Genomic DNA, 27,181 nt, shown 5'->3' on the forward strand with positions numbered 1-27,181 from the left:
ATGTGCCAAATGTGTTGAATGGATGACAAGTCTGAGCTGCAGGCAAGTCAAATTAGCACTCTTACTACAGAGTCATGCTGTTATAATGCATTCACAAATGTCACTTGGCATTGTTTTGCTGAAATAAGCAAGTTGAAAAAGACATTGTCTGAATGGAAGCGTACGCTGCTCGCAGACCTGAATATATTGTTCAGGTCTGTGCTCAGTTTTTGCCTGTGCTACAACATAAAGTGCATTTTTAAAAGTATAAACATTTCACATCTCATTTTCCATATTTGACATATTGCCTATACCGAATTTTAATCCTTGAATTCTATCTTTATTTACATTTTACACACAGGATTACATTTACTGGTTTTGGTAACAGTGTGAGAAAAGTTCATAAATCCTTGATTATAATTATCTAGTGTACCTGGTCACTGCAGCCTGCCAGCTGAGGGAGTGAAGGGTCTCCCTGCATCTGTAGGTGGGAATGTGTGGGAATGCCAGCCTGTCAATCAACAGGTAGATGCTGAGCCTGGAGAGAGCAGAGGCCACAGAACTGTGCCCTGATGCGGTGACGATGGCCTGGATACAATCCTGCAGCGCAGTGGGAAGGTGCACTGCCTTCAGCCACAAAACTTGTGTTTCTGACAGCTTTAAGTCGGGATGGAATCTAAGGGGAATACAATGTTAATGGTTTAAAAATGTATATATTCCAAATTAAAGCGCATGACTACTGATGAGCTGGCAAGTTTATTGCTTAAGCAGCAGCCTCAGAATCACTAATGACTGCATTAACAGTCATATTTGATCACCAGTCTAGTGGGATGAGACATTTATGATTCATCAGAAGTTTTGAGAATTTCTTACAACTGATTAAAGCAGAGGTAGCCATGTTTTTTTCGAGTGTGGTAACAAAAAAACAACAATATCTGAAGCTGATCGCTTTGATACATAGCTATACTTCACATAAACACTAAGTACAAAGAAGACACCCGTCTATTTTATTGACTAATCAATCTTAAACAAGTGCTGTTTTCCCCAGTCACAGCATTGTGTGAAATTCAGTTTAAGATGGACTAATCCATCCATGGTGTGCTTCAAACATCTGTGCTGTAATCAAGCTGGCTGAATTTGGGAGAGACACTCTCATTTGTTTGAATTAGGTCACATTAGAAGTAAATGAAGACAGATGAAACACAAGATGGCAAGGCTGAATCTAAAACTTCACCGCAATGCTCTACAACAGGGAATGTTTTAAAAGAGTGATATCTATAACTCAAAGCCTTTTCTCAAAAAAGAAAAAAAAAATCCTGTCACAGAATTATTGCTCAGGTAAGTTTCTTTGGCAGTCTACTAGACTACTTTGCTTGACACAGAAACATTCATCTACCATGGTGTCCAATCTCTAATTTAATCCTAATTTTTAAACACAAAAAAAGAACACACATGAAACGCATTAGTACAATGGCCACACCTAACATTTGCACATATACAGTTGGAAATATGAAGGAGCTTACTCGCTGACATCTCTAGCAATGCCACAAAGCTCCTGAAGGAGGTTATCTATCCCAGAATGCCACGCAGTGTTCCAGGCCACCTGTAGGGCTTGGCGGGCAGGGTTAAGAGTTTGGAGGTCAGACGAAGGCACCAGTACGCAGCGGTACGGACTAACAGCATGATGAGTTGCTGCCTGAAATGGAACGTTGTACCTTGAAGAAAGATTAAAAACAAAACTGTGAATATTGTCTGTCAAGTGTTTTAATGACAGGGAAGTAAAAAAAGTGGCAACGAAGCACAAGGCAATATTTAACACTGCTGCTGACCTCCAGAAGTTTATGAAGGTCTTACCTGCGTGTTACTGCCAATGGCAGGGAGAATGGTGTGACGCTCACTTCTGTGGTGGACGTGTCAGACCTGATGACAGAAAAAGAGCACTGCAGTATTAAAAGGATGAACATTAACGCATGCACAAATGGAAATTTAAAGAGAGGAAAATTATGCTCACCATAAGTCAGTGCTGGCGATCTCATCAAATAGCAGTAAACTCATCAGAACAGCAATCTCACTTCCATCGCTTTTGTTCTCCTTCAATATGAACGATGCTATAATGAAGACCAAAATAGGCAATTTACATAACAATGACATCCAGAACTTTATCACTTGAGTCCATAAGAAGATTACAGAAGTAATAGTGAAGTAGTAGTTTATATTGCAAGAATTTATTTGCAAAAATAAACTTGCAAACACTTTTCTTATTAAATGTAAGACTCCACTGAATTTAAAATGTGGTTATGTTTAAAACACTGCATATCTTTTGCATGAATAAATTTCAATAAAGCTCTATTTTCTGTCTAGACCTGACTAAAACCATTACGCAAATATACATAAAATCACTTGAATTAAATGTCTTTTAATTTATAAACCAAGTTACATTTTAGCTCAAATTTATGCAACAAATATTAGAGCTGCTGTATATATTACCAACTACTATTAAGACTAAGCTGTTAAAAGTGCACTGCTGCCGAGCCGAGCTCTGTGGCAACAAGTTGCATCATACTAATATGCTACTTACTACAGTGTGACAGCATGGTTAAAAGCTATGCATCAGTGGATGACTTGAGAATATGGCCCCGAGCTACTCGACACAATGTGTGTAGCTGTTATTTAACGAGTTGTCTTGTGAATGTACCCCTGAGCAGTGTGAGGAGCAGGAGCTGCCGCTGTGCCAGGCTGTGCCTCAGAGATGGATCAGCGTACACCAGCTTTCTCAGGATACATACACAAGGCTCCAGTAGACAATCAAACCTCTGGGGAAAACAGCAACATACTCACTCGGTGTTTAATTGCAAGGAAAACACAAACAAAGCCACACGCTGCCAGTCGGCCTCGCCTTGTTCTGCCTCTCACAAATGCACAGGATTTCTTTAGTGTCAGCTCGCATAAGCTATACCTAAATTCTGTGACTGTGAAGGTTGCAGGCAAGGGAGGTTGGGAACAAATACAAGTCATTCTCTGTAGCCCTGTTACTCCACATCCATGTAGCGAGACATGTTGGACGATTACCCTCGGCAGTTTCTGATTAAAAGCCTGGGAATGGTCAGCAGACTGCATCAACTACAGGCCAGAAATCACTGCTGACCAGGGCCTGTCTGACAATATTTATACACGCCATTTCATCCTTCTATCATTCACGGCTCAGTGGTTTTCCTGCATCCACACATGAACTCACGTGAACACATAAACATGGACATATACATAAACGAGACAACATGTGACTTTATATATTTGGGTTATTGAGTTTCAATAGTAACTGTTTCAGTAAGCATCTACAGTCTGTTTCTTCTATTTACCTTGTTGCCATTTACACACTCCATAATTACAGAAAGGACTTTATCTGTTATTCCAAGGTTCTTTAGTACTGGGTGCATTGCTGTGTCTAAAGGGAAAGAAAGAAAACCGTTCAATATATGTCAAAACACACACACACAGTAAAGTATTGGGAAACAACAAACACTGGTGCCCTTACTACAAATTGTAGTTTTAACACAGCGTTTTGCGTATCACAGACTTTTATAATTGATTTATATTTTAGTGAATGCAGTTTTTGCAAAGCTTTTTCTGGGAGTAATAAGACATTCAAATCATCAATTATCCAGATGTAAATTAACATCTCTAAATCCTTGTATTATCACATTCTAAAACTGGCCTGGATGTGCCACCAAAGTCAGTGTTTCCCAATAAAAAAATCATTTCAATAAAAATAAAAAGCATTTTTTTCTGAAGCGAAGCATTCTCACAGTGGAATAGCAGTGTATCTGAAAACCACCAGGGTTTTATTCATTACAAACCTAAGGAACAAGTTCTGTCATTTTGCAGGGAAGTTCCAACTTTTGAGAGCTGACAATAAGGAACTAAATCTGTCTAACTTTTGCAAAACATTATTTGCTGTTTGATAAGCTGAGGATTCATCTTTTCTATGAGCATTCGTTTCATTCCAGCTCAGTGTGACAGTTTCTGATGCTGTTTCGCTGCTCTCATCTGCTCTCAGTGGCACCATGCATGTGTCTTCCAAACTCCAATACATGTGTTTGTGTAACAGACACACACGGAGCAGAGGAGCTGATGACAATTTACCAAGTTACTGTAAGTAAAACTTGCAAAGAATAACATTTTATTCTGTGCAAATGGTCAGCTGACGATGACAGTTTTTTGAGATAATGTGGATTGCTGAATATAGCCCATGCTTTTTCCCCCTCTCTCGCTTGAAAGAGCTGAATGTAGACAGTACATTTCCTTCTGTATAATAATATACAGAAGGAAACGAATAACAATCTATTAGTTATTAATCTTTGGCTCTCTTCCACAGTGTGTCTCTTCCCTCACCCTCATCCGGTCGCAGATGGCCGATCCTCCCTGAGTCTGGTTCTAACTGAGGTTTCTTACTCTTAAAAGGGAGTTTTTCCTTCCCACTGTCACCAAGTGCTTGCTCTTGGGTCATCTAATTGTTTGGGTTTTCTCGATATCATTGAATTCTCTTCACCTTATAATATAATGCACCATGAGGTGACCGTTGTGATTCAGAGCTACATAAATAAAAAATTAAATTTTGCATTGAACTGTATAGCCAGAAAACTTGTTGTTGGGGCTCACAGATGTAGATTGGAGCAGGCATCCAAATGGTGAAGCAGCAATATTAGCACAATTCACATGTCAAATAAGACAAATCGGTGCATTAAATGTGTGAGTTATACATATGTGCAAAGTATATGTAGAGGGTGGAGCATAGCCTACACGAGTGATTGATGTCACTTGGCGTTCTTCTGTTGCTCTGCAATTTAGCTGCCAAAACACAAGTCAGCAGTGGAGTTTTCCTCCAGATGATTAAAAAAAGATGGCATAAGAAGTAGCTTGAGTAGTAACTTAGGATTAAATGGCAGTAATGAACGGGCCAATCAAAGTCATCGTAACTACATGTTGACACAACTCACATTCCTATAGTAGTGCACGTTAGATCATAGTTTAAGTTATGGCGTTGAGTTTTAAAAAGGTCTGCGATTAAGACATACCCATGATGCAGATTCAATGCAAGAGCACAAATCTTAAGCTACTTAAGACATGAAGGGATTACTATAATTGAAAAAAAAGAAGCTTCTAAATATGTAATTTTGAGGAAAAAGACAATGACAGAAGGATCTTAAAATATACTTTTACATATGTAGTCTAATCTAATATTAAGCAACTTGCAAAGGAAGGCTGATAAGTTGCTTTTACAAGCTTTAACCTGCCAGAACAAATATTTAACTTGGAAAAATATTAAAATCAGACAAAAGATGAGTTTATAATACTACTATAAATATAGCTTTTACAGATATCTCACCTTGTAGCACCACAGAAAGCTGTTCTGCAGCTGACCTTTTCAAGGTGATATCAACCATGTCTGAGTAGAGGATACTAAACAGCTTCTCAACAGATTCCACCTAAGACATAAAATAAACACATAGGTAAGCACTTACTTTTATTAGTGCACACATCAGTTTTGTGCTATGTATGCAGGATTATACCTTTAAAACAGACTTCTTGCTGGTATCAAGTGTGATGTCTAAAGGGTTTTTAAGGCAGAAGAGGTTGGGGAGCGAGGCAATCATTTGTTGATCCAGTTTTGGCCGGGCTGTATTTGAATCGTCGCTTCCAGTGAGGTGGGGCAGGAATTGCTGCACTGCTGCTATTCTCACACTGTTAATAATGAATAATGAAAGAATATAAGCAGGTGTGGTTAAGGACTTATAATTGCTGCAAAACAACCTAATTCATGCGGCGAAGCAAAAAAAACAAAACAAAAAAACATTTACAGTTTGATTTTTCAAACAACAACTCAAGAAATAGCTGGCAGTGAAGGCGGCAGCTCTATTACTTGCTGCCAGAATTTACCAGGGCTTCTCTGGTGTTGATTTCCATTTCTATCAATATTCATAGATTGGGACCGGATGAGAAAGTGTTTTACACAAGCCTCGAAGAGCATTTGGTTGACATGACAAGCACCTGACAGCAACACAGAGGCCTAATATACCCACCACAAGTTGGAGAGTACATTTTCAGGCTCTTGAGTGTTTGTCTGGCTAACAAATAATCCCGAGAACCGACGTCAAAATCATCAAACAACTCCACGAAAGGAAAACGGAAAAAAGAAAAGAAACATGCCAGACATCCAAGTATACTCATCACAGGCACAAACACACACATTTCTGATATGCACACAATTCCGGGCAGGCACAAAATGCTCAAACGAGCACAGAGAGAAACAACAAGAAAGAGCAACAAAGGAAAGACCCAGAGAAGAGACTCACGCGGGCTGCTTAGTGAAAAGGAGTCGCAGTGCCGCCTTTAGTTTGGCTGTACTTGGGAACACACTGTCTCTTGCCATGTCCGACATGTCACTTATCAGCAGGACGCAGTTTCCCAGTGACTCCTCGGTGCTGGCGTAACCCTGCCGCACACAGACACACAAACACACACAATTCTCAAGACTGCCTTGGCAGACAATAAAGCAAACAATGGGGAATTCCAGCAAAGCGGTGCAAAAGTAAATAAAATATGCATCACTTTGATTACGGGTGGTTTCGTTTTGTCTCTTGTTGACATGGTGGGCCCATCTCTGAATGGCCTTCTTGAATTAAATCACACTTGACAGCCTAGTCAAAGCCTCATGTTTATTCATGAAGAATTTCCTGGCTTTCTGTTCCCTGGAACTGAACAATTAATAAAAAGTTTTTGTTTCTCTTCCCCCTCCACTCAAAAAGGAAACAATATAACAGAATATGTAAATGAGAAAATAACCAAATTTTTCTCACTGGCAGCTCAATGCACAGTCTTTGTGGTCCAAGAGTGCTAATATTGCACTTTTGATCATAGCTGTTCTCATTGTAGGCAACATACACCCATTCTTCCCTTCCATAAATATTGTTTAATAAGCTCCAATGAGATGTGCGCTTTATGAGCTCTGCAGTGCAAATACTACTGAGCCTCTGAAGAGATTACAACACCTGTAATATGGGCATGACCGGGTAAAGTGCCTCATTGAATCTGTCCCAGGCTGATGCTGTCATCATCAATCGTCCCTTGAGCAGGAATAGCAGGATATCCTTGGCAAGAGCATTCACCTATAGATCACAGGTAAAGTGCTGAGTTCACAAAGGCATTGCTGATAAAACATCTACTAACAAGTACTCCATGTGACAACTTTGAAATGTCTGAATAATTACACAGGTTTAGCATGTAATGTCCAAACCCCCTCCACAAACCCCTCTGCTTTTAATCTCATGATTACCTGTGAGTGACTGTACTCCATTATCAGAATGAGCTCTCTCAAAGGTCTAAAACTTGAAAGGTATAAGTAGTACATTTACCTTTTGTGCCGAATCTTGGAGTCCAAAGGTGCTTATTTCATAGAGCACCCTGTGGTGGAGAAGGAAGCTAACTCCAGCACATGCCCCTGGTTCCTGACGTGTCGCATTCTGGATGCCAAGGCAGTCCTAGGGGTATATGTAATCACACCAGAGCACATCATAAATTCTCACTATTCTCACTTGTGCTCGCATATAAGAGTTTCAATTCACTTTAAATGTAGAAACTCACTCTAGTCAGTTATTGGCAAAATGAAAAGAAAGACTGATTTCAAATGTCAAGTGGGTTTTTTATAGTGGCCTGTCAAAGAGCTGTGACTCATCCATCTTCATCCCACTTATTTACATATGGGTGCCCCACTAAACAGGCTCACATTAAGGCTATATCACACTCATATATTTTAACCATGACCCTCCGCACTCATCCAAACAATGACTGTCTATATAAGATGGCTTGCTCTAACCTTGACCAGGTTTAAAGTGCATTCATATGTTTCTGTCTTGACGGGCAGTAAAGGATGGGCCAGCAGCTTGAGGAGGAGTTTCTGGCTCTCCGTTTGGAGGAGGGGACTGGGCTGTTCAAACTTCCACCTATAAGAACATAATCAAATGGATTTTAACTAACTTCGTTAGCAAAAAAAAAAAGTCATTACTATGACTGACTTCAGATCTGATGTCTTACAGATAAGAGCAAATGTGAACACATTCTTTGATGATAGGCAAGTGCTGGTGAAATGGAAGGCCATCTATGGCTTGGTCTGCCAGCTCCACTAACTCCAGCCAATTCTTCTCCCCCTTGAGAAAAAAAAATACAATGTTTAATTAACAGTCAAGTAGTGATGAGATACAGTCTGAAAAGACTTCACTATAGTCATATATAATCATATACTTTGTTCAGGGATAACATTATGACCACCTGCCTAACACTGTATTGGTCCCCATTTTGCTGCTAAAACGGCTCTGACCCATTGAGGCATGGACTCCGCTAGACCTCTGAAGGTGTGTTGTGGAATCTGGCACCAGGTCTGATCCACTTCCATGGATCAGATGTCTTTGTCTAGCACATCCCACAGAGGTTTGATTGGCATCTGCACAATTTTTAGGTCAAGTCAACACCTCGAATGTGTTGTTGTGTTTCTAAAACTATTCCCGAACCGTTTTTGTTTTGTAACAGGGCGCACCATCCTGCAGAAAGAGGCCTATGGGAATATGGGGTAACACCATTTTCACGAAAGGCTATACGTTGTCTGGACCTGAGGTAGGTGGTGCATTTAGAAGTAACTTCCACATGGTTGCCAGGACACGAGGTTTTCGTAGCAGTATACTGCCCAAACCATGACACTGCCTCCATCGGCTTGCCTTCTTCTCATAGTGTATTCTGGTGCCAGGTGTTCCCCAGGCACATCCTAAGATGCACCCGGCCAGCCATGTGACGGGAAAGAAAATGTGATTCATCAAACCAGCCAATCTTCTTGAATTGCTCCAGCCTTTGCTCCCCACGTGCATCAATGAGCCGTGGCCACCCATGACCTTGTCCCTGGTTCAGCACTATTCTTCGTTGGACGACTTTTGATAGACACTGACCACTGCAGACAGACATATATAGCTACAGTTTTGGAGATGCTCTGACGTGTTGCCTAGCCATCACAATTTGATCCTTACACTCAAATCCCTACGCTTGCCCATTTTTCCTGCTTCTAATACATCACCTTTGAGATAATCACGTTTACTCACGTCACCTGTCAGTTGTCATATTGTTATGCCTGATCAGTGTGTAGTGTATCCATATATATATACGTATAAAGGATGCCTAGTATTTGTATTTGATGTGGTGATTATACCTCCGCTTGTGCTTCCCTGAGAAAGATGCAAGTGGATTCCATCCAGAGGGCAGCTCGGGTCACCCTCCTGTAGATTTCATGGCTGTCCGAGTTCACCTGCTCCAAGTAGGCCACTGCTGTCTCTTGCATGCTGGGTAACAAACTTCCCAATGATGTGTCCAAGCATAAGTGGAAAAGAGCTGTTGCAGTGTTTTCTGGGAGATTGTCACTAGCCTGTGTGATGTTCATAGAATGATTAACTTTCAAATGGAAAACAGTAACTGAATCAAAGTGATTCTGTCACACAAGCACACACACCTTCTCGGGTGGGAGGATGGTCTGTAGGAGTTTAATGGTAAATATGGCAGCGCCTATGTAGGCTATTCTATGGTGAACCTGAGAATTGTTGGGAATATCCACTGAACAGCTGTGGTGATAGCTCAGTATATCCCCCAGTAGCTCCATGCAGGTTTGCAGCTTCTCTTTCTAAAATAAACACAAGCAAAAATGTAGACAAACACACACACTGCCACACAAACGCACCAATACGTGCACATGTACTCGCACTGTGTGAATGTTCACACACACTCAAGACACAGCTTCTGGCTGCGAGCCAAGAGAAAAATTGTTCGTTCCAGGGGTTAGGAATTGAATGTAATCAGATTTCAGGGTTATTTTGGGACGAGATACAGATCCACCCTATCTCTGTATGAATAAATTGGAACAATCTATTCTCAGCCACTTTGTTCTGGGTGTAAAAATTGTTCAATGGAAGATGAACACCAGCAGGGGGCAGTACATGCCCTCTGCATTGCTGAGGCGGGCATGAACAGTTTGGTCCATTCCCACAGGAAAAACCTAGAGGTTTGGCACACAAAAGCTGCTCTCCACATAAAGATGACAAAATAGTTCTCAGGCTGCAAGGCTCTGGGCATGTATTAAACAGCAGAGGGCCACAGGGGCCTGGACTTGACAAGTGTGTAAATCCCCCTGCAGAGGAACATACCCTTTAAAACAGCCATGCAAGATAACAAATGATTCTGCATGGTAAAAAAAAATACACCTGTTTAACACAATCTATTGTGCGGACTTTATGCATGTAATAAATGAAGACATTTACTAGCCCTGCAATTCTGTGCTGGGATAAACCCAAGGGTACAGATGGGAAGTTTGCATGTATGCAAGAAGTTCTTTATAACCAGCAGAAAGCCTCTGTAACCTTTATATAACACATAACGCTCAATCACGTGCCCGCAGTTCTCCTTGACAGTCGAGTACCGTATGCCTGTGTGTCTGTGGCAAATTGTCTGGTGGCCAAGTCAGTTCCCCTTTTCACTGAAGTGTCTATTCATCTACATAAGAGGCTGTCATGAGTTGTGTTGACTTGCCAGCTCCATCCCCGCCAGGCTGCGATCGTCCCAGACCAGCTCACAAACGCTGTCCCCAAGCAGGAGGACAGCGTCACACAGCAGCTCCAGAACGCGATGGAAAGCATGCAAACCTTCTGAGAAACAGCAGAGTGAGAGAGAAAACAAAGCAAGAGCGGAAGAAATGTTTTGACGTGATCAAATAACAATGGAGAGAATCCAGTCAATGTAGAGAAACAGGTGAGGGAATCTTAAGTTCAAAAAATTAAAACAAACAAACAATTGAGACTGAGATTATTGATTAATGGCTTAAAAAATAGTTTTACCACTCATATTTGACCAAATAAGATCATTTGAAAAAGACAAGCATACTGACACTTACCTGTCTTAAGCAGTGGTATGGCACACTCCATAGAGGCAACAGTAAACTGAGCCAAAGTGAGCTGCCGTAACTGCAACTCCAACACATCTTCTACACCCAGATCAGGAAGCTCCACATGGGCCACATCTGCAGGTGAATGGGCCATCTGTCTGGGGGCCTGGACTGCTCCTCCACTTCTGTGTGAGCTGCCACTGGATGAATTGCACACAGACGAAAAGACAACTGTAAATTTGTGATCTGTTCTTGGACCATTCAAATGCAAGGAGTGACGTATCCGCTGTATAGGGATGGAACATAAAAATGAATATGCCATCACATGAATCAAACCTGATTTTTAAACACTACAGACCGGCCGCTAGAGGGCTCCTAGTGTTTTCATATTTAGAAGAACATCCTTCACAGTCTTTCTTTTCTTTCACACTGCTTTATCGTCTTGTGTGGGCTGCTGGCGTCACTAGTGATTTTGTCATTATCAAAGCCGCAGAAAACCCTACTGTGCACAAATTCTCAAAGAAATGTAAGACTCACTTCTTAAGCCTAATGAAAAGAATCGAAAATGTTGAATGACGTCAAGAATATCATTTCTACAAGCAAAGTAGAATGACTAACGTAATACCACGCACGCCTCAGAAGTGTGACAAAAAGCTAAAGGGAGTCTCTACTCTAGGAGCCAATATGATTACTAACATCTATGCAAACAATACCTTAAACAAGAAAAGATACACAAAAAGAGACACATTTTTATTGTTTTTTTTTTAAGTATATATTTCAAACATACAGTCATGTCGATTTCATACGCGTACCTATTAGAAGCTGCGTCTCCATCTTGACCATCTCCTCTGGCTCTCTGGCTTGTGCGTCCCACTAAAGAAGGCCGGGGAGAGCACTCGGACCCAGGAGAGGAGGCCCCCGAACGCTGGGTCCCCAGAACCTCCTGGGTGTAGGAGAAGGACGAGTTCTGAGAAACTGGATCTACGCACCCACAAATAAATAAAACAAATAAATTAAATGCTTTGATATTTGTTAGACATTGATTTGTGAATATAAAAATTAGGAATTCACGTTGTGGAAGCAATATGTTCTAGATCAGTTTTAGACTTGAGTTACAAGAAAAATACAGCTGATTAACAGAGGTGATAGATACCAGGTAGTGATTTACTTATATAAGCATGCAAAAATAGCTGAAAAATCACCACATAGATGACAGTGGAAGATACTGATATCATTATTTAAAAACAAGTAAAAAGGGCACGCTACCTTGTTTCGCAGAGTAGAAGCTTGGGTCTTGATGAAAGCGCAGCCGCCTTCTTAATCCCACACAAAGCTGCCGGAGACAGGAAAGAGCCGACAAGTAGATGTAGCCTGACTCCTCTTTACCTGGACCCAGCCTCAATAGGGACAGAAGGCTCTGCAAATGGAACGGGACATTAACGGCATAACAGATTACATTACTGCTAAGGTGTTCATCCACTGAACACCTTGTAATATCCAATAAAGGTTTATTGCAAATGTGTAAAAACTGCATATTAGTCAATTTACAAAGCTACGCCGAGACAAACACACTGTATACCAGACTTAAAGTCAAGACTGACAGAAAAGCCGTAATAAAGTTCACTGGATAAAAAGGGCAAATGGAATTGAATTATTGAAGCAGCAATTTGTTCAGAGTTCAGATTCCCTGCCCTCTGAAGCTAATGATGTCATGTATCTAAATTCAAGCCTTTTAATTTTGCTTAATGGCTGCAGTAGCTCGAAAGAGGACCAAGTAAAGCCACAAGAAGTACTTTTCTGTAATCGTTTCTTTTTTGGTGATGACACTGCTGGGTGACAGTATGTTAATGCTACCGTGAGACCGATGTAATTTAATGCACCACTTTATTAGCAAAATAGTAATGTTCACTGTGGCTCATCAGGGCAAAATGATGTCTCCCCCAAAACTCTTTTTATGCCAGTGAAACAAAAGAGCTCACAGAACTGATGTGCTTTGTTACCAAGATGACAGTGGGGAGATACATCACACGGTGTTGCTCGCTTTAAAAGAAATGGAGACGGAGTATGTATAGCTGTACAAAGTGGAAACTCATTGCAGACTTGAGTATTACGACCCCATGGATCAGCTGCCAGCAGAAGCCAGCAAGGGCCATCGAGGGCGACAACTGTTCAAAGGCTGTGCCTGACAGCGTCCTGTTATACAGAAACTCTGCTGCTCAAGGAGGCCTTTGAGGGAAGAAGCAAAATGTTCTACCAAGGACTTTCACACCTTGCAAGAGGTACATCATGACAAAACTACATCCTAGCAGCAATCTAGTACCTGCTCAACCAAAGTAAGCCTTCGGGAGCCTCACAGCCTCCTACAAGATCAGGGACGCAGAATTATAAATGGATGCTTTGTTCAAGGACACCATTTGACAGGTTATTATTTTGACAGTGGTTGGAGTGACCATCCTATAAATCCGCTATGAGCTGGTCACGCTAGCCACTCAAAACAGCGCACTGCATCTAATCGATGTGAATACCATTTGGCTAGAAAATAAAACCAGACTCTGATTTTTTGATTGGCATCTTCAACTTCATTTCTTAGGAAACCGACAGTGAATAAAGCATTTTCAAACCAAGCGAGAGCAGCGTTTGTATTCAGTACAGAGATCGTTTCTGAACATAAGCACTACACATGATGGTTGCTAAAAATCATAGAGTCTATAAAATAAAAACAGTGAGAGCTCTTCTAATGCCCTGATAATTAAATAATGGAAATTGCAATCACTACAGCATTGTCTCTTTCTGGTCGAGTGTGAACATTCTCTTTGTTAAAAAAAAATAAAAAACAAAACAAACAAACAAAAAAACTACAAACCCCCCAGCATAAATGTAGAGACAATAGACATGTGTACACAATAACAGTGAAAAAACACCCAGATTCAATACCTTTACAATGCCCGGCCTTTGCAGAAAGATCTCAGCAGGAAAGTCTTGCATAATGACATCACACAGAAGTTCACAAGTCGTTCGCACTAGGTTGGGATTGCTGCTCCCCAAGGAACTGTTTCAAAAGAACCACAACAGAGTTATTTTTAGTCTCACACGCTTGTGGAGTTGATTAATACAAAGAATTTCAGCAGTAAAGAACAACACAAATACTATGCAATGTATAGAACTGGCATCAAATAAAAACAGGTTTGAATTCAGAAATGGTTGAAAAACAAAGCTAATTATAATACAATTAAACTGGGTGAAAAGTGTAATATGCTACTACTTAAAGACATGCATTTGTCTCTTACTTCTCATTGGAAGAAAGTATGTGCCTGTCTGTGTTTGTCAAAGTCAGCCATGGAAACACAGAAAACTTCAGACATCTCACAGATTCGTGCTCTATATAACACAGAGGGATAAAGCATGAGTCCTTTAAGGAAACAAAAATATCATGCATAAAACATTAGAGAAAGATTTTTTTCAAGCAAAAGGTACCTGCTATCTTGTGAGGCGGTATATCCATATTATTTGGCATGCTCTTGTGGAAATAACCCATTTTAGGCAAATCCTCTTGAGCTGAAACAACAGAGACACGAGACTTGTAGCTGGGATAATATCTCCGTACAAGAAAGTTTAAAGCAGTTTGGTAATATAGACCATTTCAACCAAACTGCCTCTAATATCATATTGTGAAAATTTAGTATTTTATGAATGACAGATGCTAAAGTTAAACAAATAATTGGCCTAACATTGAACACCTTTTGAAGATGTACTACGTGGTCCATGTGAATAGACAACTACGCGACTGGGGAGGAGTTCTGGTAGGTGGAACAGCTGGTCCAGGGTTCCATCAATGACAGCTCGCAGGCTGGGCTCCACGTTAGGAGACAGTTGGGTGAGAAAGTCCACCGCCCCAACGTCTCGCAGCATCTGGGCTGCACTTGGATGCTCCAAGACACAATAGTGCATAATCAGAAAACTGGAAATTATATGTCTTGGTTTGATATTGTGTAAATTTTATACAGGTGACATAAGGTTTTGGAATCATGCGGTGAAAATCAGAACAAAAGTAAATCCTTCATTAATTATGCATTTTAAGCCTGGTTAGCTTTTGGAAAAAGAAAAAAATACTGAAGCTAAGGCCAAAATTACATTTAAAGTTCACGAGTGTAATTTGCCATCTGGCAGACTGCTCTTCTCTACCTACAATTCTTGATTTATTCACCTTGCGTTGCATCTATTATCAGTATACTTCTTATCTACCTTTGATAAGGTTAAAAGCAATTCAAGGGCCTCTTCCTTCATTGGCACCTCGGGGAAATTGAACCACTCCAGAAGATACACAAACAGCATCTTCTCCTGGACAATATCATGGACGGAAATCAGGGAAAGATCCAGCTTGCATAAGATGCTCTTCAATGCTCGCGCTCTTATCTCCACCAGAGAGTGACCTGAAAGTTATGAGAAATCAAAAATATTAAACAGGGGAAAAATTGGAGCAGAGTTAGCAAAGGCAGCTAAGGTTCCCTGACTCGGGGTTCCTTTACAAAGTTAAACAGTTTCATGATAATTTAAGTGCTGTTATTCCAAACAATGACAGCCACATATAAAAGTTGAGAGGGAGCTGCTATTGTTAGCGGCTAACGGGTTTTGTCATCATTAGTTAAAGTAAGCTATAGTCAGCTTCTTGCGCGGTATTTTCCTAGCTAACAGTTCAACGCACCCATTTTCCTTATAATGGAAGATAAATCCATGCTCGGTGTCAAGTTATGATAAGTTCTCCTGTGTTAAAGTTAAGTAAAAGCTTCGACCGAGGTTTGTACATCTGCTGAGCTGTTGTTCGCCAGCGTCATGTCAACAACGTCTGTTTTCAACTACCGCGCCAGCGTCACTCCACTTCCTGTGCAGGTCAGGACCGGGTGCGTTTACTTGAAGCAACGGTGTAGGAAAACTGATACACTGCAGAATTAAAGCTCTATTTTATTTTACATTAACACAAGTTACCTTGGAGGAAATATTTCAACTAACTTAAAGTAAAATATTCGTATATCACATAATCATAATATAACATAATAACATTTTCATTCATTTAAAATAAATACGCCACTAAAGGGTCAAAAGAATCCCGAGGGACCATAAATTATCAGCAGCTGCAAAAAAATAAATAAACACCTTAAAAAGTAATAAGAATAAATCGACCTGAGACAAACAGTGTGTCTTTTAACTGTATAGAAAGTAGACTTACATTCAGACAGTGACAAAAAAGTTAAAGTTTATTTATAATGAAAAGGGTAAGATTAATGTATTGAAGCAAGGGTTTGTTGAAAGTTGATATTCCCTGGCCTTTGAAGATAGTGGCATCATGTTTCTAACAAGCCCCAGTGGTCATACGTGGCAGGGATCCATCTATTTTTCTTTATAGTAGTGAAACTTGCGGTGTTATAGTTATAGTCAGAATTTTACATACATTCATCATGGCCATGAATGTCAAAATAATGTTGGTCTTTTAATGATTTCTGTGAACTGTTCTTTTTCCAGGGTGAAATTATTCCACAGCATACATATTTGATAGCTTTAAACAACAAGAATTGAGTGGACAAGTTTGAATTTATTTTGAATTTTTTCTCATTCAAACTGGGTCAGTAGTAGACATACAGGCTCAAATATATACACAATAAATACATTCACTTAAACCTTTTAATAAGTTGTAATAAGTTGTGCTAACTTCTCATTAGTGATCAAGCATGACTGAAATTTGCAGTTGCATACACAGACAGGACAAATGTCTTCTAGAGAAGTGTTTTATGCTTAGATGAGACAAAGATTGAGCCACAGTAGCAAGAGGCTTTCAAACTTACAAGCACTGTACCAAATGTCAAACTCGGTGGTGTTAGCATCATGCTCTCGGCTCTGGTACATTGCACAAAATGAATAAAATAATGAAGGACGGGCACTGTCTCTAAATTCTTCAACTTCACATCAGTTCAGCAGCTAGATGGTTGAAACCTGGATATTGTTGGGTGTTCCAACAGGACAATGATCCCAAACACACTTCAGAACTGGTTTTGGAATGGATAAAGCCGGCTAAAATTAAGCTTTTGGAGTGGACTTTCCAAAACCCCAATCTCAACCTCCTATTGAAAATTTGTGGAATATGCTTAAAAGGGTACCAGGAAATCAACTAATATAAATGAACTTTACCAATTCTACTAACAAGAGCAGTCGAATATAAAACCAGAATTAGACCAGAAGTTGGTTAAAAGCTATCAAAAGCATCTGGTCGAGGTGCAACTTGTTAAGGGACATTTAGCAAAATATCAGATGGGATGTATGTATATATTTGAGCCTGTATGTATATTTTGATCAGTGTGGATTAGAGAAAATCATAAATAAATTCAAACTAAAAGCTGAAACCTGCCATGAAATTCAAGCCTATGGTGAGTTGAGATACATTTCTAACCACAACTGTATTTTGCCCTCCCCTCTAATCTTACCAACACTGATAACAAAAGTCCTGAAACCATTTTAGTAGAGGGACCTGAGACCTGCTTAGGAGATGCATGCACTGTAAATCACAGGCGATCAACAAATGTCTGTCTCTTGTCGGCATCTTGTTTGTCATGACCCATGTGATGTGCAGTTTGGTTACAGACCACTCTCATTTGATGTTTTGAAAGTTTCCACAAACACCCTGAAGCAATTTCTCTTTCTAGCATCTGCAGTGTTTCAAGGCATCTCTCAAAAACTCTGAAAGGCTGTTGCATTGCTGACATACTGAATAAATTAAATCTTAACAGCATCTATGTTATCCTGTCATTAAACACAGATGCTCTCAAAACTCAAAGTTGATGTGATTCACCTCTTAACACGACTACAGGTGTAAATTATTTTCATATTCCAGCTGTAGAAGCTCTCACACTCGAGATGGGACGTGGATGTGATCCGCAGACAGGGTGATAATTAACAGACTTCGCAAATGATAATTTGATATCCTAATAATATAATCTCACAGCTTTTGCAAATTCCAGGAGGATTTAAACCCATAATTAATTTAGCCAGATACTATAGGGCATGTTTTACTATCATATTAATGCATTAAGAATTAAAATGGATATAAAGTCTAATCCAAGACTCTTTTTAAAAATTTCATCACATATAGATTCTTCTCAGCTTGCTTCAAATGTATATACAACATTTTATTCCATCACAGTCTTTGCCAACATCAAATACAGCTTTATTGCTCCAGAGAGCCACGTATGAAACATACAACAAGGTAAGCCAGATATTCTAATCTAAGGTGATGTTTCATAGCTGTACTATTAAATGCAAAATCCTACTTTTATACATCTATTCAATTTTGAATGCATTTGTTGTTGTTGAGAACCTTTGCATCTTGACCAGAATTGAAAACAATGCTTTGTGGGTTGGAACAGAGCTTGTCTGCACAACATGAGTCATATTGATGGGCTTGCCAGAGGGTCCATTGACCTGTGGAGGTTAAAAAATTTATTCCAGTTCTCTCAGCCTCTGATATAGTACACAGGACAGAGTTTTTATGAATGTTTCTGACATTCTACAGATGTACAATGAGAATACAAAGTGAGAATTCTGACATCCGAGCAGCTGAGGAGGTCTTCTTTTACCTGGAAGAAAAATACATTGCCCTAGGTCAGACTAGGAGTTTTCAGTAGCTGTTGAGTATTCACCAAAGAGTACATCACTTCATTGTTTGACAACCACGCTGTGTCTTGGATCACTTGTTAACACCAGCTCCAGACAGGAAAGAAAACAGAAAAACAGAATAATTGAAAACATGGGGTAAGGTGAAAACATGGTGTTATTCATTATCCCGTTTGTTTGTCATGAACTCTGTTTTTCCCTCTGATATTTACACAAAATCTCCCTATTTGGTGTTTTGTACTCCCATCTTTTAATTTATATTTAACACTCATCCTGATGACATATTTAACCCTCCTGATATTTCAACCATAAGAAATAATCATAATAGCAAAATAATAATTATAGGAAAATTAATTTCTTCTCAGAGCATTATTAGTTAAGTAATAAATGTCATCTAAAGAAGAAAAGGCAGGTTATTGTTAGTATTATTGCACAGTTGCAAATCTGTACTTTTCTTTAGTGCAAATTGGTGCTTTTATCCAGAGCACAATCCACATTAATACTTAAAAGTTTATTTACCATCCTTTCGCTCTGGTATCCCTGAAATTTCAGTCATTTTAAGTAAACATTATTTGTGCTGGATTTATATGATGAAACCTACTGGGCTTGTAAATCAATGAAATGGGCACACAATAAACACAAGCAGCCCAGTGATGTCATCTCTGTCTGTGTCTGGCCTGGGGCCTCCTCTTGGTAGTTTATGGCTAATATACCTAACGTAGGAGGTGTCCAGGAAGCACCCTGGTCAGATGCTTGTACCACCTCAGGTGCTCTTCCTCACCCTTGAGAAGGAGTAGCAGTTCTACTCAGAGCCCCTCCTGATTGGCCAAGCTCCTCACCATATCTCTACAGGTAAGCCCAGACACCCTTTGGAGGAAACTCATTTCCGTTGCTGGTATCCACCTTCTTATTCTTTCAATCACTACCACAGCTCGTGACCAGAGTGTAGACTGATTTGTAAATCGACAGCTTCACTTTCTCACTCAGCTCTCTTTTTACCACAACATACCAGTATAGTGTCTGCATCACTACTGATACAAAACCAATCTGTCTGTCCATCACTTGTGAACAAGACCCTGAGATACTTGAACTTCTCTACTTGGGTCAGCAACTCATCCCTGACCCAGAGTGGGTAAGGCCCCATTTTCCAGCTGAGAACCACAGCTTCAGAATTAGTCTGAAGCTATGGTTCTAATTCTCATCCCAGATGCTTCTCACTCAGCTGCAAGCCACCCCAGTGTGAGATGGAAGTCACTCCCTGATAAAGCCAAGAGAATCACAGTCATCTTCAAAAAAAGCAGAGATGAGATCCAGAATCCAACACCATCCATCCTCCTAGAATTTCTGTCCATAAAAGGCATGAGCAGAATCTTTGACAGAGGGCAGCCCAATCAGACAGCAGTACCCACCAGGAATGAGTCAGAAACTTTCCTGGAAATGCAAACCAAGATTTCACTACATTTGTATAGCAACCAGAAAAAAATTAGCACCAACTAAAGCTGTAAACACACACTACAGGCAGTTATAGCACACAATCTGTCTCATTCTAAGCTCAGGGCTTGCCTTTCTACCTTCCTATCTTTGTTTTGAGACCAAAGGTAATACCTTTTTCAAGCAGATTTTCCATATTGCCAGACAGTCATGTCAGCAGGTGTAGTTTCGGATTAAGGCTTGCAACGCAGCAGTATCAAGTCTCCTTTTCATGTATGCATGACCAGGGAACACCCCATCTGTTTCGAGTAATGAGCCATTTCAAAACCAGTTGTAATGTCTGTTTGGGATCACTGTCCTATTGGAACACCCGACTGTGCCCACGTTTCAACTGTCTAGCTGTTTACTTGAGATGAAGTTGTAGAATTTGGAAGTACCTGTAGCGCGTGGCGAACACTAAAGCGGTCGCGCCAGAATGTCACGCTAAAAAGAAAGATTCTTTAAAATACAAGGGGGAGCAAGCGAGTCAGATACCACGGGCACAGAGAGGAAGCAGGTCTGATCAGAAACAGTTTATTACTAGGCCAGGGAGCACAAATAAAACACCCTTAAAATGTACGTAATAAAATGTTTGCTCTCTACTAAAAACAATTCTAAAACCCGTAAAACTACCATTTTCTACATTCACTAAAACCCCCCCCTGCTATAATTAGGCCACATGTTCATTATGGGTCCATCCGCAGGCCAGGAATTCCTCCTTTAGAGCAGAGTCCACGCCAGCCCCGTCTTCGGCAGACAAGAAAGAGCCACCCATCTTCTTGTCCTTCCGCTGGCCCATCACTTCCCAGCCCGGCTTGCATTCTGCACCCAGTCCATGATGCGACCACCGCCACAGCTCCCCTTGCGTTGGTGTCCTGTAACATAACAAATAGGGGCCAGAACAATGGTCCCAGAAGAGGCCCTGGCTCATGGCCATGGTGACCCTCCCCCAATCCAACTGCACCCAGTAAACAACAGTAGAGACCCTACTCACAAATGCAGGCAGAGGTAAACCTCTGCCCTGCTGCCAATCACACGCGTTGTCTCTTACTGTTGCCGCTCCATGAGGTCAGGACTTGGTCGCCGCATTAACCTTCCAGTCTGGGGCCTCTCTCCTTCAGTGCTCAGCTAGCCTGTATTTAAAAGGTCTTTACACAGCTGATAGGCCACCTCTGGACACACCCCTGCCTCAGCAGGTGGTCCCTATCAGCTAATTTGTCCCATGTGCAGCCAGTCCACAGTGGATAAAAACCATGTCACATAAAACACTAAAAACCATGCAATAGAAACAGAATAAAACCATGCAAACAAAACAACACTCATAAATAAACACTAAAAATCAGAATAAAAACAATATACAAGATAAATACAAATTTCCGCTGTGTGACATCCCCCCATATTTTAACTGTGACAGTCCCTGTCACAGCATTCAGGTGTTCTGTCCGGGAGGGTGGCTGGCCAACATTTGAACCTGCTGGATACTGTCGGTTTGTTATTACTTTCTGTACACATACCACATCAGCAATAATCTGCTACCAATCAGTCAGTTCTTTCGAATGCATCCTAGAAAAGTTAGAGCATAGGTGAGTTATACAGTCCAATTGCCACAACCAGGTAACCTGCTTTTATTCGATTTCGTGACCACATAGCATAGCTAGCGTATGGGATTATCAGACCATTGGCTCCTCTCAGCTGGGCACTGCTGGGATCCTTCCAGGCATAACCTGGTCTTCGTGCTTCTCCTAAGCACTACTGCATAGCAGCAACCCACGATCCCACAGCCAGCAACTCTTGAAGCTCAACTCCTCTGATATCCCTTGTGGACAAACACTACTCATGAATACTCACGTGGCAATAAAAAGTCTTTTCTGTACACCCCTTGCTCACAACCCCCAGCGAGGGTAACTGATTTAAACACTTGGCTTTGCATTCTATCATCTATATCTGTACCCCGGTTGCTGAACCCTGCTCCCCAAACTTGTATCCTGTCGACAACGCCAAAATTATGTAGCCGCTAAACTGGTGGACCTAAATCTTCACCACCACCTCTTTATACATACAAGCGAAAAAGGGGAGTGGGTGGGTCAGCGCTCAGGGCACAGAAACTAAGCTGGCTTCAAACACCATTTATTTCCATAATAAAAAAAAAACACAGCCAGAGTCACAAATACAAGCTAAAATCCCCGTATACAATAAAAATAGTGTTGCAACCCGCTAAAAACCCTGCCGGCAGAAATAACTATACACTATTAAAACAAGGCTAAAACATGTTTTCCATATACTAAAATTACTCTCCCATAGTCCCATAATCCCACAGTCCAGCCACACATGGGCGAATGGTCCTTATATGAAAGAGACAGGAGAGGAACTTCTCTTCCAGTATGGTAAAACTCGTCAGCAACAGACCAGGGAGGGGGCTCCTATCGCAGACCTGTCTCCTCCTGACAGCGCGTCGCCGCACAGTCCCGCCCCACTCCACACCTGAACACGGCCTCCCTCGTCTCACCGTCAGATGCAAGCAGAGGGGCATCCCTGCCCTGTCGTGCATTGCAGCCATCGCCACCCACTGTTGCCGTTCCTGCCGTTAGGACTGGATCGCCGAACAACTCGCGGCGCCCCACAGTCAGGCAGCAGTTCGTTCCACACACGTGCGGGGTTGCACGCGTTCCTTTTTCGCCTCCTCTCCCTTCGTGCGTCATTCCTCTCTCCTTTGTCTCTGCGCTCACCATCCCCTTTAACAGGTCAACCTGGCGGCTGATAGGCCACCTTGGGGAACGCCCCCACCTCACAGGTGCCTACAATTGTCTGTTTAGTCCACAGTGGGTTAAAGGAACATGGTACAACATTAACACCAATATAAATATGAGGATAAAACCATGCAGTATAAATATCAATAAACAAACATGCAATATAAATATCACTATAAAATCATGCAAATAAAATCAACACTATGTACCAATACACAGATTGATAAAACATAAAAACACAAATTTCCACTGTGTGACATACCCTCCTTCATTATTTCATCCACTTTGTACAATTTAACAATGGTGGCAAACAGCCTTAGAGCATGACGCTACTACCACCATCCTTGACAGTTCATACAGTGTTCTTAGGTTCTTAGGTTGCTTGCCATTGACGCCAAATAGATCAATCTTTGCCTCATTTGACCATAAAACCTTTCACAGGAAGGCATTTGGCTCGTCCACATGGATAGCTAAAACTTCCAGTCATGCTCAAATTTGAAGGTGTTGATTTTGTAACGGAGCGGTATCTGCTCTCCTTTTCATGTGTGGCATGAAAAGGAGAGCAGCACACTCCAGCTGTCTCAGGTAGATCCAGGGATGTCTCCAAAGTTCATATAACTTTGAATCTGGGAAGTTCCCTATCCAGATGATGAAAGCTGCAAAGGAATCTTTCTTGTTTGTAATGACTGACAAAGTACTCCCACAGAAATATTTGGGGGTCCCAGGAGACCTTTCTTAGTTTTCATAAATGGAACTATTTATTTAGTTAATCTTTGCTATCTATCCTAAATTAAAGTATCTCAAAGTATCAAGGGAAGGACCTTGATACTTTGAGATACTTTAATTTAGGATAGATAGCAAAGATTAACTAAATAAATAGTTCCATTTATGAAAACTAAGAAAGGTCTCCTGGGACCCCCAAATATTTCTGTTTTTAAAAAGCACTAATCAAAGCAGAAATGAAAAACAATCATGTAACATCACTAGGAATAAATTGGCTGAAAAAGTGAAAACAAATTAGAATGATAGACAAAAACCCACCTGTGAAATACGACAAAAATGCATCTGCATGGACCCCACTCGACAGGGTGAGGGTCAATTTAAGGATTTTTAACATTGTAAATCAGAAAGAGCTACTTGTTATCTGTCAGCTATTTCACATCAGGCTAAATTACTCATATGCCAGTAACCACCTCGGGCAGTTTACGAATGTAAGCCCGTTCTCTGAGTGGAAAGCATGCCAATTTAAATACTTTGAAGCTAGATTTACTCTCAAAACATCTCAGCGTTTGGATTCTAAAGCCAATCATGAGTCATTTACTTGTGCCAGTCTGTACTGGGCAGCACAAATAAAAGTAATGAGCACTAAACTGTTGATGTCTATTCCATTTTTAAGATAACTTGCAGAGACTAAAAGTCCCATAGAGATTTATAGCATAAGCATGGTTGAATCTTACTATAAAAGCAAGATCTGCCACATTACAGATATTCTCCTTGGATCTTTCCTTTGATTTATTAAATGAAAAAAACAAACATTCTCCCAAACTCAAACTACAGTGCTGATTTGGTTTAACTAACTTTCTCATTAAAGTATGAAAAAGGGCAAATCATAAATAAAAAATGGTGTAAACGCTAATAAGGCTTCATTTTGGTGGAACCGACCGACACACAACTGTACATCCCTACAAAATCTAGCACCTCTCTTCCTACTATTACTTCCACTTGCCTCCAGGCCATCAGTACCAGCATGATAAATAATGATGTCAAATTAAATGCCAATAAAAGTGACATCATCCTCATTGGCAGAAAGAACGCATCTTCCAGAAATATGCCCATTTGCTTTTTCCATGGGGGAGAAAAAAGTCATAAAAACTGTGATTTTGGGTAATACTCTCTTGTTTTCCACTCATATCAATAATGTCTCATGTTCAGCCTTCTACTGTACTATTTCAACACTACATTCTTTTCTTCCTCAATGCAACATGCAAGTTCTTGCTCTCACCCTGGTCACCACTTGCTTGGATTACTGTCATTCGTGCTGGCCTCCCCAACAAACTTTTTAATCAGCTTGAAATGGCACAGAATTCAGTAGCAAGGATCATTATCAGCGCCAGGTCCATCGATCATATCACACCTCTCCTCATTCGGCTTCACCTCATTTGCTCTGTTTTTTGTTTTACTGCATACAACACAAGTATCTGCTCTTTACTTTCACGGGCCCCCACCCCTCCCCTTTATCTCTCAGATCTCCTTCATCCTTAAACCCATTTGCATACTTTACACTAACTACTACTACACCACCTCCATCAGCTACACTCTATTACACAGGCTAAATCACAGTTCAAAATTGCATGTCAACTATAATATTTAGTCGTGTTTTCCATTATGCTTGCTGCTAGTTTAGTGTTTGAAGGTGACCTCGGGTTGTTTTGAGAAATGCAGACAAATACATTTCTTCTTCTTTCTTTTTCTTCTTATCATTAGAAAGGAGAAGTTGTTTTTTACACTGTGGTTAACAGAAGCAAGATTAACAGTTTATGAATATCTGGAAGCTGCAATCAAAAACTAAAAATTTTTCTTCCTGTTTTAGAAGAAATAGATAATAAAATAAAATGCCATTATAACATACTGGTATGACACCAAGAACCTTTTTTTTTTTTTAACTCTTTGCAATCATGCCAAATGGGAGGGAAGGGGGGTAATTATCACAAACACCATTTAGATCCACCTTTAATGTGTTTTTCATGGTTGTGGAGCTAACTATTTAGGCCAGGGCTCAAACAGTCCATAGAGGTGACTCAGTAGCTGGTAAAGGCACACTGGCACATTTGGCCATTTGGTAGCTCCCCAGTTTGATTGCAATGACTGCATGTTAATTTCCTGCTCTCTTTTCTACACCTCATTTGTATGGCCCCTGGATGCTATGCAACCCCCCCCCCCCCCCCCCCCCCAAATCAACAGTTTTTTTTGTAAGTTAAAAAAAAAGAAAGAAAGAAAAAGATCACTTTAGCAAAAATATTCAAAAGCTGAAAAATAGTAAAAAAAAATGGAGACATCATCTTCTCTAACCTCTGCTCTCTCTCTAATAATACGTTGAATTAAAATCCACAAAAATGTCCACATGTTTCACAAGAGCTTGCTAGGTGTTGCTGTTACAGCTTTTCATGCGTAAAACCAGGTCAGCTCAGCTAATTACCAAACCATTATTGTAATTGTCCAAAATTCAGCAGCCCATATGGAAACAAAATAAAATGAGCTACTAGCAGAATTACCCATGTGAAATCAAGGGTGACGGCATAACGGGCCCAAAGAAGAAGATGAGCAAGCATGGACAATTTATTCATTGTTTTAACCAGGCTGCTGTTGTGATTGAGCTCTATGACTCAGCTATATAACTGAGTCATTACCTTGTATGCAGTCACAGTCCATGTAACAACAATCAATGCACATCTCAGAAGACCTCCTTAAAAATCTGAGGAGGGAAAAAGGTAAAATGAATGTGATTAAGAAAACCCATGAGATCACAGCGCTACGCCATCATCTTAACCTAAAATATTCAGATCCTACTCGAGGTAAACACTTCCTGTCTTATTCTATAGTCACTCCTGAAACAAAACCCAAGTGGTCCCACAAGCCCTGTCACAATCTGACATGCCTGCTGTACCCGTCTTCCGCTCTGCTGCAAGTGTTGAGGATATGAAGGTGGGCACCGAGGGGAGCCCCCCCCTACGATCCCCCGATGGCAATGAAGTCAAGTCGGAGGCCTCAGTCAAACTGAGGCAAGCGTAGCCACATTTTGCAAATAATTTATGGCTGATACAGTGTTCATTAGAAATTAAGATGAAATGCGGGGAGCCTCCCCTCGTGTAGGGATGTCTCATTAAAACAGCGCAGCCTGCTCCACGCGTACAGTCTTCCATCCTGACTTGCGATTCGGTGTTTTGAATCGTGCTTATACATAAATTCAAATTATTTGGGAAATATTGATCTGAAAAAGAGAAGGAGACAGAGAGAGGGAGGGAGGGAGCGAGAGACGGTCATATGTTGTGCCGTGTGGCGCTTGATAACACAGTGCTGATACTCAGCTCCCATTAGAGCAAGATATCTTTTCTGTAAATTCTAAACAGCCTGCTATTAGCAACTATTTGATCTGTTTGTGCTGTCATGACAAAACAGACTTATTCCCACAGTGAAGCATTTACTTGTTTTTACAGCCTGCCAACAAATACCAACCACACAACAGTTTGTTTGTCAGGTCTAATTTAGCTTGTAGAAACATCGCATCCTTGCTTCCCAGTGTCCTTGGTGTTATATCTAAAGAGCTCCCACCCCTCCTCTCTAGCCTCTCCCCACCAGCCCT

At 40.7% G+C, this 27,181-nt stretch overlaps 1 protein-coding gene across 3 annotated transcripts in view; it reads right to left on the reverse strand.

Annotated features, from left to right (window-relative positions):
• The window catches only part of rttn (rotatin), a 36,093-nt gene extending 20,018 nt beyond the window's left edge, over window positions 1-16,075 (reverse strand). The window contains exons 1-25 of one of the 3 annotated variants that reach the window (XM_085287299.1): window positions 15,648-16,073; window positions 15,188-15,375; window positions 14,683-14,872; window positions 14,420-14,500; window positions 14,233-14,323; window positions 13,880-13,994; window positions 12,212-12,362; window positions 11,758-11,926; window positions 10,955-11,145; window positions 10,594-10,706; window positions 9,524-9,691; window positions 9,227-9,439; window positions 8,068-8,180; window positions 7,850-7,976; window positions 7,389-7,514; window positions 7,026-7,142; window positions 6,330-6,469; window positions 5,547-5,718; window positions 5,363-5,462; window positions 3,336-3,421; window positions 2,675-2,792; window positions 1,991-2,087; window positions 1,834-1,899; window positions 1,503-1,694; window positions 413-655 (exon numbers count right to left, since the gene is read on the reverse strand). In XM_085287299.1, the coding sequence (XP_085143425.1) occupies window positions 413-655; window positions 1,503-1,694; window positions 1,834-1,899; window positions 1,991-2,087; window positions 2,675-2,792; window positions 3,336-3,421; window positions 5,363-5,462; window positions 5,547-5,718; window positions 6,330-6,469; window positions 7,026-7,142; window positions 7,389-7,514; window positions 7,850-7,976; window positions 8,068-8,180; window positions 9,227-9,439; window positions 9,524-9,691; window positions 10,594-10,706; window positions 10,955-11,145; window positions 11,758-11,926; window positions 12,212-12,362; window positions 13,880-13,994; window positions 14,233-14,323; window positions 14,420-14,500; window positions 14,683-14,872; window positions 15,188-15,375; window positions 15,648-15,678 (3,398 nt within the window). In that variant the 5' untranslated portion in view covers window positions 15,679-16,073. Of the gene's footprint in view, window positions 1-412; window positions 656-1,502; window positions 1,695-1,833; window positions 1,900-1,990; window positions 2,088-2,674; window positions 2,793-3,335; window positions 3,422-5,362; window positions 5,463-5,546; window positions 5,719-6,329; window positions 6,470-7,025; window positions 7,143-7,388; window positions 7,515-7,849; window positions 7,977-8,067; window positions 8,181-9,226; window positions 9,440-9,523; window positions 9,692-10,593; window positions 10,710-10,954; window positions 11,146-11,757; window positions 11,927-12,211; window positions 12,363-13,879; window positions 13,995-14,232; window positions 14,324-14,419; window positions 14,501-14,682; window positions 14,873-15,187; window positions 15,376-15,647 lie in introns of all 3 variants that reach the window. The other 2 variants (XM_085287298.1, XM_085287301.1) reach the window with 2 other exon arrangements.
• Window positions 16,076-27,181: the final 11,106 nt, after the last annotated feature.

Source organism: Mchenga conophoros, linkage group LG9, assembly GCF_057382185.1.
Source record: "Mchenga conophoros isolate Kocher_MC1m ecotype Shallow Benthic linkage group LG9, M_conophoros_male_GT1.1, whole genome shotgun sequence".
Classification (NCBI taxonomy): Eukaryota; Metazoa; Chordata; class Actinopteri; order Cichliformes; family Cichlidae; genus Mchenga; species Mchenga conophoros.